We start from the raw sequence: 15,094 nt of genomic DNA on the forward strand, positions 1-15,094 counted from the left end.
ATCTATCCCTTTTGAGTTTACGCCTGTATCTATCAAACTCAATCCGTTCATGCTCTGACAGTAATACACACTCATCACAGTGATCACCTAAATCACACTCTTTACCTCTGCATGCAACACAGAGAGAATGGGGGTCAAATGAGGCTTTTCCATTTGGGTCTTACACCCACTACTCAAACATAACCTAAAAGTTATAGGGGGGGTGGCTATTTGAAATTTTAAAGAGAATTCAGACAAGCAAAGGTAAAAAATCTTCTAATCCAATCAAAATAAAGAAATATCCAAAGCGAGATCAATAACAAGCGGGAGTCAATAACCAAAGATTTGTACTTCACCAAAAAACGATCAGTAATGACGAGAGTAGAATTCACGACGGCAGGAATATATGAGGGTTACTGGAATGGTTCCCAGGTACTTCGCTAGGGTGCAGGGGTGGTACACCTGGCTATCCAACTGGCGGTTGGCGCGAGTTTTGAATTTTCTGCCGTTACGTCGGGGACGTAAGCTATATATATAACTACCGGCAAAGTCTTATGTTTAAAAATACAAATTACTTCCAAATTTGTCATTTATTCCGTAACTCGAATACAAACCAACAGTACTTATAGGGGCGACTCACCCATTAGGAGGGTGGATGTTCCTGCCAATCTGGCTTTTGGTTTTACCTGGGATACTCCCTATTGTGCAGGTTAGTGCATAAATAAGGAGAGCCTAACACCTCGCTAATCCTGCTAAGCATGTTCTGCAGCCTATGCAAGCTGTGTGTGATGAAGTACTAGCATTATGCCTGTCAAGGTAAAAGTTCTTCCGAGTATTGTAGGAAATAACCGAGGTGACAGAGACATTCCCAATACCACCTGGCCAGGGTATGGGGACGCAACAGTATTGAGACAATACTAGGTTACACAAGGGAGCGATGGTTTACCTGGAGTGGTTTGAGGTTAGCTTGTGCAGAGGACCCAGGATGTTGATTTCCCCAAGAGAGGAGAGGATGAAGAAAGAAAAAGAGCCAGACATTCCTTTTCCTTCATTCAGAGTAAAACCTGGGTAACCAATGACCTCGACCTTCTGCTACTTGTCCAATAAGGAGCTTGAGGTATTAAACCAGCTGTTGTGCAGCCACCACAGGACCGATAGAAAACGTATCGAGGTTCCTGTGTGTCACGTCTTGCAGGTAGTGGGCGGTGAAAGTACAGTAGTTTGGTATTTCCACACGCCCGCTTGCAATACCTGCGTCACAGAGCATTCCTTTTTGAAGGTCAGGGAAGTAGCAACGCCCCTGACATCGTGGGCTCTGGGATGACTTGATGGAGAAGGATTGGGATTTAAAGCAAGGTAAACAACCCTGCAAATCCATGCGCAGATTGTATTTTTCATGATCCTCCTCTTAATTCTGCCTGTGCTGACAAAAAGCAAGGGTACTATGGGCCAAGCTGCTGCTGTCCTCTTGAGGTAGAGCATCAAATACCTTACTGGGCATAGTAACAGGTGATCTGGATCATTGGTTACAGAGCAGAGACTCATTATCCGGAAGAAGTCAAATCTAGGATCCGAAAACCCCTGATTCCGAGTCTTTGCAACAAACTCAGGGACGAAGTTGAAGCTTACCTTTCCTCATCCCCTTGAGTGGGCGACGTCATACGAGAGACCAGGAATTTTGCTAACTCGTTTGGCCGAGGCCAAGGCGAGCAGGAACACCGTCTTCCAAGTTAGGATGCGATCTGTTGCCTTGTGTAATGGTTCACACGGATGTCCTTTTAGAGATTGAAGGACTCTAACCCTGTTCCAAGGTGGAGGTCTCACTTCAGACTGAGGGCAGGTAAGTTCATAACTTCATATGAGGAGGGTAAGATCTAGCGATGAGGAAATGTCCATTTCTTTCAGTTTATAGGCGAAACTCAAGACTGAGCGATAACCTTAAACTTCTGAAACAGAAAGGCGCATTTCTTCCCGCAAATATACGAGGAACTCTGCTATTGCTGGAATAGTGGCGTCAGGTGGATAGAGACCCCCTTCCACGATACCAACCACAGAAGACGTTCCACTTCGCCTGGTAGACTAAAGTGAATAACCTTCACAGGTCTCAAGACATCCTCTTCACAACCTGTTGCAAAAATCCTCTCTCAGTGAGGAGATGCTGGATAATCTCCAGGCGTGAAGACGTAGCTAAGCTACTACCTTGTGTAGATATTGACATGTGGTTGTCTGAGTAGATTGTGTCGTGGAGGAAGTTCTCTTGACGGCTTCATCAGGAGCAGGAAATTGAGAACGATCCTTTGCATGCGACGAACAAACCGACGTTCGTAGAGGAGAGGTCGAAGACGGAGGCGAGGGTTGGGAACCAGAGGAGTCAAGCTGGGTAGGTTCCTCCAAAGAGGAAGACTGCAGAGGCAAGGAAGAGAAGAGACATCTCTTCGCTGAGAGAGCCGAAGCACCCTGGAGGCGTAGAGGAGGACGGGCACAGCAAGGTTTTCTGCCACCAACACGATGTTGAACAGTCAGCGTAGGATCAGCAAGCTGACCGTCAGCAGGCCTCCAAAGAGGAGTCTCTATGAGAGCCCCTTCACTGAAAAGGAGAACACTCACAGTGGAGATATGCCTTGGACTCTGCTCCCCCTCCAAAAGGATGTTCGTCAGGGGAAGGAGCAAAGACCTCGGCGGCGGCAGAAGATAAAGCAGACGATGCAGTCACAGGAACTGCTGGCAGGGCAGCAGACGAGCCCTCCGACATTACCACGTCGACTATGGACAAGGGGTCGACGTCGGACACTGACGCACGCTGAAGATCCGCACTCCAGTGGAGGACAGCAACAATGCCTCCTTGGAAGGAGAACCAAACAATACCAATGAAGGCCACATCTGTAATAAGGTAGAAAGAGATAAGGCCTCGCTCGGGGGGAGGGGTGGCAAGCTGGGACCACATCACTAAGGGAGGCAGCACCATCTTTCAAGAACCGAGGTTGACCAGGTGCTAAATGGCCCACGCTACTACTCGGGCACCCGAAGGAAGCCGTCCAAGTAAGACCTTTGGAGGAAGGTCGGGAGGCGGAGAAAGAAGCCTTGGGTTTCTTCTGCTTCAAAGTAGCCTTAGAAGGAAAAGAGTCCCGCTTAGACTTCTTCTTCCGCCCGCACCCAAACCTTTCCCACATGGAGGCAGACCACTCCCGACACTCATTACACTTGGTTTCATCGCAGTGTTGACCTCTGTAGACGACGCAAAGGTTGTGAGGATCTGTATCCACAGCAGACATGAACTTCCCGTAGGTGCGACCCTCCAATTTAGGACAGGTACGCATGGCCACTGAAGAAACACAGTACTGTACACACAAACACACTGAAAAAGAAAAAGCAAAAACAGATTAATGGCAGTCCAAAATAGAGAGGAGGACGAGCGGTAACAACCGTTCTCCATTCGAGCCATAAGCAAAAAGTGAAGCTCAGTCACAGATGTGTGAGTGAGTGGTGTAGCTAGCTAGCCCCCCCACCCCAGCCAGCGGGATGGGTAGTTAACCCTCGCTAAATTCTAATGGCTTGTCCTTTTAGCTTTGCCGAAAGTAATACCCCTATAAATAGCGTTGGTTAGTATTCCAGTTACAAAACAAATTATAATAATAGAAATTCTTCACCTCTTCCTTGCTCTTCATTCCATTCGTGGACTCAAAATCAAATCCTTCGAGCTATCTTTATAAGGTTCTTAATTTTTACTTTTGTTTGTTGTACAATTATGATTCAGGAATGATGTATCTAGTTGTCAATAAAAAAAAATTATCAAAGTAAATCTATTAAAAATGTTACCTGGTATTAGAATTCTTTTTTTTAACATTATCCAAATATTTTTCTAACCAACAATATATTTAACAAAATTAATGCCCTACTGAAGAATTATTCCAAAAGGTAAATAATAAGCATCAAAATAAAAACATCCCTTTATAATACCAATACATAATCAACTTTAAAATATAATGTCTGTAAATTATTACTTACCGGATATCTTTGGTAGTTACATATATGCACAGGTCAATAACTCATGAGGACAACAAAATCATGTACAACAAAAGTATTAAATGCAACCAATTTTCATTTGCAAGTTTTTCAGGGCAACCAAAAATGTAGAACCAACATAAGAGAGCCATAAACCTAACAACTGGTATAAAAAAAAAATCAATAATAATATGGACCTCAAAAATCATGGAATTACTCGACAGGAATTGTATTCCATATCGAGAAATTATTCAATTACAGCAAAAGTCAAAACATTGAGATTTTTAGAATTAAGCCTTATCTCAGACTCGCTTTCTGTCGGTCAGGACCCGCACAATGCATCCAACACCACCAACATTATAAACTTTTTCATGCCAAACAAGGAGAATTGCCGAAGATCCCTCAGATGGCCGTTCAAATCCCCTATAAATATACTTCATGAGAACATCTAGGTGTGTCTTGTCAAGGGCTGCGATGATCTGATCCATCTGGGACTTGTTAACTGATAGCAATACCTGAAAATTTATCAAAATAAGAAATTAATCTCATAGAAAAGCTGCAAACATGCTATTTATAATATAGGACATGAGCATGATACTGTACTAATTTTGTCCTGAGAGTAATTTTGCAAACATCACATCTTGACATGACTAACTTATAGAGCATAAAACAAAGATGATCACATTAAATGTTTGATTAAAAACTTTAGTAAAAATCATGTGCTGTAAAAAAGAAGCACTCCTATAACATACAAACCAGAGTCTTTTAATAGGAGTATGATTTTATTGTAGCTAGAAAGTGGTTGATAGAATATATAACAATGTCGGTAATTACTTGTGGGTGGCCACCTTGACCTTCACCAAGGATTTACCGAGTGACTGAGGCAGCAAGTGAAACTTACAGGACTCAGGTTTGTATACAGTAGTTATAAAAAAACAAAATTATTAAAAAAGTTTGAGAATATGTTGCTACACAGATAAAAATCTTTGTTCTTTAGTAGGAGACTTACCAGAAGGAGGAATCAGTTCCCTATAACCTAACTGGCTGGTTCAAATTTCCAAGATGTGGGAACACTCAGACATGCAGAGGTGGGAAAGTGCTGACTCCTTCCACCTCCTAACAATTTAAGAGAAGATTCTCAGGTAATAGGTTACGTTTATGTGCAAAGACGAACGGTCAGTGAAAAGCCTAAATATCCTAACCTGGTATGTTGTCTAGAATGTAAGCTCAATCAACATTAACATGTAACAGTACAGTACTGTACATATTTCCATTCATCCTCCCCATGGGGGAGATACTTCCATATATTTCACAGAACAGTTGCTCCGAATGGAAACTTCCCAGAATCTATGTTTGATCCAGCAAATAACAGTATGACTGATGCAACCCAAGAGAGGGGAAAGAAAAGAAGCCAGGTACTCTACACAGACTATTAATCAGCTACCACAGGTCCAAACAAAAATACTTTATGTACAAGGACTTGTGGGTATACTCATGCAAATAGTAGCCTGTGAAGGTTATCTGGCATTTCAAAACTTTTAAATTCAAAACTTTGGTAGTGACAGGTTCTTCATGAAGAATAGAGTTTAACCAATCCCTACAAATTTGTGAGCTTGCTTGAAGCTATCCATCCGGATTTTCAGCCGACTGGATAACACTGGGACATCATAAGGCCAGGCTTGTCCTTCAGGTTGCCTACCCATTGAGAACAAAGAGTACCCCCACTGCTCTGATGCATATGACGATGACCTACTTGGCATATCCTCCACTCATGAAGGTATCGCATTCCTTGCTGGAATGGTATCCTGTGGAAATGGGAGTCTCCTAGCTGAGATGTCTAAATGCCTATAACTTCCCCCCATAGGATTCCAGGTTAGGAGAAGAAGGCGACCTTCCTTTGGAGCTTCTTGCTTCTCATTCAGTTGAGGAAAACCTCAAAATTTGATCTACAGGTGAAGAGTGCATAACTCTTCTGGGGCTCTGAGACATGTCTCATGTGGAGTGACTGTGAAGGATCCTTACCGACTTATCGTTCTCGCGTAGAACGATCACATGAGGATCAGTCACGAGAAGCTCTAATATAAGAAGGAATCCCACCAGGTGAATGATTATACGCATGTAGTACATACGCGTGAATCGCAAAAAAGTGGAGACCTAGCTCATGAGAGAGCTCCGTGAGGAGATTTAGTGAGTGAAGTTACTACTTGTAGAGAACCTTATTCGTGAGGAACAACAGCGCAAATGCCTTATGTACAGGACCATTGAGTGCGGGGCTCTAGCATGCAGGGACCTTATCGTGTGGAGACTTGGAACATGGTGACTAAGCATAAAACATTCTGAAGTTTTTACCTTTACTCGGTGATAATCGTGTGCATGGAAATTGTGTATGTGGAAGTAACCTTGCGTGTGAAGGCGATGATCATATAGGCATAGAACTATTCTCTATAGATTATACGCATAGAAGAAATCATCATGTAAAGGAAGGCAGCAAATGTGCATGAGAGGAACTGCCCGGCCTCGTGATGATCATGCATGTGAATCAATTCATGGGCATGGAGAACACTCAATTTGAGAATTGATAAATGAGAAATAATGATATGATAACTTGTTGAAAAACCAACGTAAATAACTAAATATTATAAAGAATCAAGTTAAAATGTGATACTGTGCAAACAGGTATAAAATTATTTTGCGCATATTTGGAAAATGGAAAAGTTGCGTACTTGTTATTTCGTATAGAATAAATGAAATGTTCAAATTGATAGAAAAAATTACATAGGTATGTTAATTTCCCTAATTATTATATAACATGAGGTGATGTATGATGTTACCTTACAAATGTAACTTCAATAAAGCTAAATCAATAATGTTCAAAGAACCACAATAAAAATTTCACAAAATAAACTAAACGCCCAGGCTGTTTGTATCCCTTAAATCCAAAAGCGTACTGTATATATGCTCAAGATCAACTAATTCCCAGTAACACATCACTGGAATGTGGAATGATTTGGAATGTTCCAAAGATTCCCTACAAGTAAAAAGAAAAAAAAGACTTACCTTTAGGACCAAACTTAAAGCCATGTCCTTAACTTGTTCATTCTTTCCTTTGGAGGCCACTGGCGCATTCGTTAAGAGAAGCTTGAGTGCATCTGCATGATTTCCTGTTAAATAATAAAAAGAAATGAAACACTTCCAAGAAATTAAAAGAATTTAATTGATTACAAGAAATATGACAAATTCGAAGATAATTTGTATTTTTCCTAACCATACAAACCTTAGCTATTTACATTGGGTTTACCTTTTAGCGCAGCTGAAATGGCGAGCCATTAGAATTTAACGAGGGTGTATTACCCCCGCGCTAGTTAGCGGGGGGGGGTATGGGAGTGGTAGCTAGCTACCCCTCCCCCCCCTCACACACAGGTGAATGCTCACTTTCACTTAGAGGTAGGACTTGTCTTGGGGGACAGGGCTGGCGGGCAAATATGTGTAAATAGCTAAGGTTTGTATGGTTAGGAAAAATACAAATTATCTTCGAATTTGTCATTTGTTCCGTAACCGAAATACAAACCACGCTATTTACATTGGGTGACTTACCCCTAGGTAGGCTGGAAAGTCCCCAGCCATACTGGCTTTGGCTTTACCCGGGGACTCAGAATACGAGCGAGTCGCACTCGAGAAAAGTAGTCCCTGCACCTCACAAGTTCCTTGCTCCGCAAGGAACCGTGTGGCCTACATAAGCTTGTGTGTGAAGGAAGAAGTGTGACCCGTCCTAGGCAGTTGACCTGGAGTTCCAGAAGGAACTCTGGGTTAGGACGTTCCCAATACCACCTCGTCAGGGTATGGGGGACGTGACAGTATTGACTCAATACTCGGAACACAAGGAAGCATGGTTTACCTGCAGAGGTTCGAGGTCAGCTATGCAGAGACCAGGATGCTGCTTCCCCGTAGAGGGAATGATGAAGAAAGTAATAAGGGCCAGACATACTTCTTTCGTTCATGCAGACTAAAACCTGATAACAATGCCCTCAACCTTCTGCTACCTGTCCAAAAAGGAGCCTGAGGTTAGACCAGCTGTTGTGTAGCCACCACAGAGCGATAGAAAACGTATCAAAACTCCTGTGGGTCACGCCCTGCAGGAAGCGGGCTGCGAAGGTCATTAGACGCTTCCAGACTCCAGCTTGTAGCACCTGCGTCACAGTATTACTCGAAGGCGAGGGACGTTGCGATGTATCCAACATCGTGCTGTAGGGCGACGTGACGGGGGAGGGTCTGGAGACAGGTCGAGATGAATGTCCTTGAGTCCGAGCTGAAGAGGTATACTGGTGACTCTCCCCCGTGTCCTCCTTGTGCTCCCAAATCGGCTGCAACTGAGGACAAACTGCAGCTGTTCCCAAAGCTAACCTCTCGATTCCTTTACTGGCAAGAAAGAGAAGGTCTTGGGACATCAGATACAGAATAGAGACTCGAAATCTTGAAGGAATTGGACCGAAGGGCCGGGACCCCAAGATTCTGAGTCTAGCCAACAACTCAGGAGCGAACCTGAATGTTGCCTTCCCCTCTTCCTTAGAAAGGGCGGAGTCGTACGAGACCAAGAAGATTGCTTACACACTGGCCGCGGCCAGAGTGAGCAGGAGACCCAAGACGGAATACAATCCGAGGCCTGTCGTAAAGGGTCTTGAGAAGATCTCTTAAGGGACTAAAAAGTCCGAGCCATGCTCCAAGTTGGAGGTCTCACTCCGACTAGGGCAGGGACGATCGTAGCTTCGCATGAGCGAGGAAAGATCCAGCGGGCAGGAAAAAGTTATTCCTTTAAGCCTGAAGGTCAGGGAGGCTGAGCGACAGGCTTCATTGCCGAGAGCGGAAAGGAGTTTCCTCCCGCCGAAAGGCAATAAGACCGTTACAGTGAACCCTCGCTACTTCGCGGTTCGACAATCGCGGATTCACCACTTCGCGGGGTTTTCCCATAACCCATATATATATACATATCGCGGATTTTCCGGAAAATTCGAAAATACCGCGAAATCTGAAGATAACCAAATACGATATTTTGTTACCTGTAATTCCATTAATACTGTAATTAGTAATATCTGCTCTTACTGATTGTTCATTGCATTACATATGATATATAATTCAGCACAAAGAAATAAAACACGAAAAGAGAATGTGATCATACGATAATTCAGTACGTAGTAAAATTAAATCGAACATGAAACGCAAATCAGATGCAGTCATACCATATTAGAATGGTGTGTACTGTAATGGATGTGCTTCTTTTCCATGAATCTTTTGTATGTATACGTACGTAGTACAGTACTGCATCCAATAATATTCTTTGTTGCAAAAATCACATTTCGAATAAGTACTGTAAGCGTACGAGAGAGAGAGAGAGAGAGAGAGAGAGAGAGAGAGAGAGAGAGAGAGAGAGAGAGAGAGAGAGAGAGAGAGAGAGAGAGAGGCGTAAAATAGCGTACGTACGTAAATTTTTATTATTATTGTTATTATTATTATTATTGTTGTTGTTGTTAATAAAATTATTATTGTTATTATTATTAATCATTATTATTATTATTATTACTGTACTGTACAGTATTATTATCATTATTTATTATTATTACGGTACCCTTGTACTTAATCTACGTACGTTCAGTATGCGCGGGGCATCTTCTATGAGTAACCAACGCACCATGTACTGTAAGACGGGTTGTGATTGGTTCAAGCGCTGACAGATGACGAATCAAAACTCAAGTTTTGTTATCTAGCCTATGATTGGTGTTTTGCCCGCATCTTCAACTTCCAGCATCACAGTTCTCGCGGGTCTGCATCGTTCACTTTCTCTTTCCGCGTATTGCTGAGTAGACGTTCTTAACTTTGTGAAGTTTAATCTGTGCTGTGTGCGACTGTTTTAAGTTGAACTTTTTGTTGAACTTTCTGTTACAATGGCTCCCAAGCGTTCTGCTTCTAGTAAGGCTGGTAGTGAGCCTAAACGCCACCGAAGAATGATGACGATAGCTGAGAAGGTTACGCTTCTCGACATGTTAAAAGATGGTAGAAGTTACGCGGCCGCCGGCCGCCATTTTGGCATCAACGAATCCACCGTTCGCTACATCAGGAAGGACGAGGCGAACATTAGAAAGACTGCTGCAATCACCTTTAGCAGATCAGCGAAGCGAGTCGTTACAACGCGTAATAAAACGATCGTACGCATGGAAGGTGCTTTAGCTGTGTGGATTGCCGACTGTCGGAAGAAGAACATAGCGTTGGATACGAACACCATCCGAACAAAGGCTTTGAGCTTGTATGAGAATTTTGCGGCAAAGGAACCTCATGACGACGATGGCGACCATGCTGAAGAAGATGATGATGTAGATGATCCTCAACCAGGGACCTCCACTGATTCCCAGCGTCAGAAACAACGTTTTTCCGCCAGCAAAGGATGGTTCGCGAAGTTTCAGAAACGCTTCGCCCTGAAAAGCGTTTCCCTGCATGGGGAGTCTGCTTCCGCTGACACTGCCGAAACTTACGTGAACCAGACTTTCAAGAACATTATCGCTGAAGGTGGATACAAGCCGGAACAAGTGTTTAATATGGATGAAACCGGCTTGTTTTGGAAGAGAATGCCGTCGCGAACTTTCCTGTTCAAAGAGGAAGCCAAAGCCTCTGGCTTTAAGGCATTCAAGGATCGCGTTACCCTCGTGATGTGTGGCAATGCTGCTGGATTTTTGTTAAAGCCGGGGCTTATTTATAAGTCGAAAAATCCTCGCGCTTTGAAAAATAAAAATAAGAATCTCCTTCCCGTGTACTGGATGCATAATCAAAAAGCATGGATTACGAAGATGCTGACCTCCAACTGGTTCCACCAGTGTTTCATCCCGCAAGTCCATGAATATCTCTTAGAGAAGGGCTTGCCATTCAAGATCCTTCTCCTTATGGATAACGCTGGTGGACACGCAACTGACCTGTCGCGTGAGGGCGTTCAGGTTGAGTTCCTGCCACCCAACACCACGTCATTAATTCAACCAATGGACCAGGGGGTTATCAGGGCGTTCAAGGCCCTCTACACGAAGAATACCTTGGCGGACCTCGTTGCGTGTGTGGATGCTGCCCAAGATGACGAGGATGAAGACTTCAACTTGAAGGCGTACTGGCGGCAGTACACCATAGCCACGTGCCTGCAGAATATTCAAAAGGCACTTCAAGAGATGAAACCTGCAACCGTAAATGCGAGCTGGAAGAAGCTGTGGCCCGATATTGTTTACGACGACAAGGGATTTACTCCGTCGGAAATCCAACACTCTGCAATACGGAAATCTGTGCAGTTGGCTGCCATAATTGGGGGTGACGGGTTTGGCGACATGACGACTGAAGACGTCGACGAGTTGTTGGACTGCCATTCCCAGCCCCTAACTGACGCAGACCTCGAAGACCTGACGAAATCGGCAAGTGAGGAAGAGAGTGAGGGTACCCAGGAAGAGACCCAAGAAAATGTAGAAGAAACGGGCTTAACATTAGAACGGCTCGCCAAGTTCTGCAACCATATGAAGGAGGCGAAAGAAATGTTGCAAGAGTGGGACGAGGATATGGTTCGCTCGATGCAATTCTGCAACAAGGTCGATGACATCACGACTCCCTACAGGATGCTCTTGGATCGAAAAAAGAAGCAGCGGCAACAACTTCCGATCACAATGTTTTTTCAGCCTCGCAAAAAAGAGCCAGTTCCTCCTGCTAGTACGCCTTCAGAAGAAATTGAAGAAGTTGAAGAGGTGTCCCAGGAAAAGACACCTCCGTCTGAAGAGACGTAAAATACTATCATTGACTGCACAGTAGAACACATCATCAGCTTCATCATCATCATTTCTACTGTGCAGCAAATTCATCGCCATCGTCATTCAAGTTTTTCTTGAACTTCTTTCGTGGTGAGTACAGTAACAATCTTTATTTTTTACTTTAACCTGTTTTATAGTTTAGTAATGTACGTACTGTATGCATTAAGTTAAAGGGAAGGTTTTAAAAGTCTACATGTTGTAACCTATCATATTTTTTTTGTTTAAAATTTACATTTACGTACGTAAAACAATCTCTCTCTCTCTCTCTCTCTCTCTCTCTCTCTCTCTCTCTCTCTCTCTCTCTCTCTCTCTCTCTCTCTCTCTCTCTCTCAAATTGTTTTCCTGCTTTGCTACGTACAAGTACTGTATAATTTATATTTGTAAGGTAACATATTTTGTAAATGCTTTGTACTGTAAATACTGTATGTACTGTATCATTATTTATCACTATCATCATGCGTGTTAAATGCCTTGTTTGTTCTGAGCGTGGTTGTTTACTGAGCGTACACGCCGTCGTTTCAGGCGGCGTCATAAAGAAAAAGATTTCATTTGGAAGTCCTAAGAAAAATACGTAAACTAAAACATTGGTAATAAAAAAAATCAACATACAGTACTGTATAATCAATATAATCGATGCAAAAACTAACCATACGTACATATATGTGTACACTAAATGAGTTTGTTTCTTCATTATGATCAGAGATGAACGTAAACAAAACATTGGTTGCCATTTTTTATCGTGCTTTTTAGGTGTTTAGGAAACACATGATATAAAATCGCCTTTAATATTTGTGCCTGTTTTAGTTTAGGGTGCTGTAGTACATGCATTAAGTGTTCTGTACATTACAGGGTGTAAAGGGTGGTTTGTTAACAGTACTACGTACAAGGGAAGGTTTTAAAAGTCCGAATATACATGTTAAATAAATAGGTAAATATGCTGTCACTACTTCGCGGATTTTCACCTATCGCGCCCGCGTCTGGAACCTATCTACCGCGATAAACGAGGGTTCACTGTATTGCTGGAGAAGAGGCCTCAAAGGAAGAGGTATATCTCCCACGACACCAACCACCGAAGACTCTTCACTTCGCCTGGAAGACCCCTGCGGATGACTATCGCAGATGACGCGACCTTCGTCCCGCGACTGTAGCGGGTTGTCTCTTCTTGAGGAGGAGGCGTAGTGTCTCCAGGCATGAAGCCGAAGCGACGCCCCGGTTCGTGAAAGATGTTGCAGTGTGGTTGTTTGAGTAGTCTGTGCCGTGGGAGAAGCTCTCCCGGGAGTTTCGTCAGGGGAAGCAGAGGGTCCAGAAACCGTTCTGCGCATAGTCCCAGTGGAGCTCTCCCATTGAAAGGTTGACAGACAACCTGGTCTTGTTGAGACCCATTGTCCACAGACAAAAAGGAGGGAAGACACAGGCGTCGAAGTTGTCCCACCATCACCGGAATGCATCTTGCCAGAGTCTCGGGGTCTGAGACTGGGGGGAAGAACAGCGGAAGCTTGAGGTTCCAAGCTGTCGCGATCAGGTCCCCCAGACCAGGACTTGCTGGTTACTGAAGGCCAAAGACCCCCAGGTACACTCTCTCTACGAGGCTCTGCTCAGATAGTCGGAGAGAACATTCCTCTGCCTGGAATGAGAGAGCCGATGGTGGTATTGAGAGTATCTCAATCATCTCGGAATCTCTACTGCAAGACGTGAAGGTGTGAAAATGCGTCCCCTGCTGATTAGAACACGCCAGAATCATGAAGTCGACGCGCACAGAGCGACTCGGCAGGAGCTGTAGGATCTGTAGAGGGGCCAGACTACGGCCCCTAAGCCTGCCTGAATGATGGAGAGGTATCCTTCAGGTCCTGACCATAGGCCTGGACCGGAACATGCCCCCCCCCCCCCCCCTTTTCTTTGACGAGTCCGAGAACAGCATCAAGAATGTGGGGAAAGGACGAGAATATCCACTCCCATCAAGAGGTTCCATAGGTTAACACCCATTGCAGGTCTAATAATTCCGCTGGTCCCATAGGGGCCAGGAAGTCCGATTACGTTGCCTGAAGCCACCGGAACTTGGACCGCCCCACATGGAACTTATCCTGAGGCGACCGTTCGGAACTATAGACGGGTCAATGAGGAAAGGAGAACTAGGAAACGTTCCAAGGTAGGGCTGAAAGCTCTGCTTGACTGAGAACAGGTACTGCGACTCTACTCAGCCTTGCCACAGTCAACTGAAGGGAAGGCTCGGAGGAGGTGGCAACAGAATCTGGCGTCCCCAGGTGGTCACCCATCCAAGTACCGACCAAAACCGACGTTGCTTAACCTCGCTGGACGGACGAGAAGCGGGGTTTCCCACGTGGTAAGGCCGTTGACTCAATATCATGGCCAGATACTCCAGATGTTGAGGCAGAAGAAGAGAAGGCTCCTAGCAAAATACCATGAACCCACACTCATGGTAAGCATCCGGAAGCTTGTCCCGGCGCTGAAGAAGGTCGAACCCGAGCCTACCGGAGTTGACCAGCCCTCCACAAAGCGAAGGAGGCGGAAGCCTGCACCTGAGCGGCCATGAGGAAAGCAGGGAGAGTTCTCTGGGGAAAAAAACCTGCGATGCCACGGCGGGATCGCCACACTGCATCATAAGCAGGAATACCTGCAGTCTAAGCTGAATTCCACGAGCTCCCTGGAAGATGGATGGAATGGAAACTGAAAGTACCCATCCTTCCGATCCAGGGTTTAAGGAGTCCTGTCGCCTCGTTACCAGTCTGATCGATTCTGCTGTTCTACGCTGGACGATGGCGAGCTAGTAGCTGGCGAACCATGTCCCTTCAGAACCTCCGGCTGACGAAGCGTTGGAGAACGTTGGCGCGCAGGCTGTAACACACGCGGGCGGTCCGGAGATCGCCGAGAAACAGGTGATCGCTGACGCGTAGAACGCTGGTGAATAGGCGATACCAAAATCACCTGTGCGCGCTGACAAACAGGTGAACGCTGGCGAGCAGGCGATCGTTGACGCATGGGAGAACGCTGGCGAATAGGCGATACTAAAATCGCCTGTGCGCGCTGGCGAGCAGGTGAACGCTGGCGAGCAGGTGATCGCTGGCGCGTAGGTGATCGCTGGCGAGCAGGAGATCGCTGGTGAGCAGGAGGTCGACGCGTGAGATCCTGTGAAGGGACAGGTGGCGCGGCGCGTTCACGAGCAGGAACAGGAAGATCGCTGGCGCGTTGGCGAACATGTGCTTTTGACACACGCGCTGAACGATGTTGCGTAGCCACAGGGTCAGAAGACTGATCGCGAGCAGGGAGCTCAG

At 45.0% G+C, this 15,094-nt stretch overlaps 1 protein-coding gene across 1 annotated transcript in view; it reads right to left on the minus strand.

Moving 5' to 3' along the window:
* Positions 1-3,914: 3,914 nt before the first annotated feature.
* Positions 3,915-15,094, minus strand: part of Arpc5 (Actin-related protein 2/3 complex, subunit 5) — an 18,305-nt gene continuing 7,125 nt past the window's right edge. Inside the window, exons 3-4 of the mRNA XM_068346320.1 lie at positions 7,039-7,142; positions 3,915-4,496 (exon numbers count right to left, since the gene is read on the minus strand). Coding sequence (XP_068202421.1) covers positions 4,284-4,496; positions 7,039-7,142 — 317 coding nt within the window. The 3' untranslated portion in view covers positions 3,915-4,283. The remainder of the gene's footprint in view (positions 4,497-7,038; positions 7,143-15,094) is intronic.

The sequence above is a fragment of the Palaemon carinicauda genome, chromosome 22 (genome assembly GCF_036898095.1).
Source record: "Palaemon carinicauda isolate YSFRI2023 chromosome 22, ASM3689809v2, whole genome shotgun sequence".
NCBI lineage: Eukaryota > Metazoa > Arthropoda > Malacostraca > Decapoda > Palaemonidae > Palaemon > Palaemon carinicauda.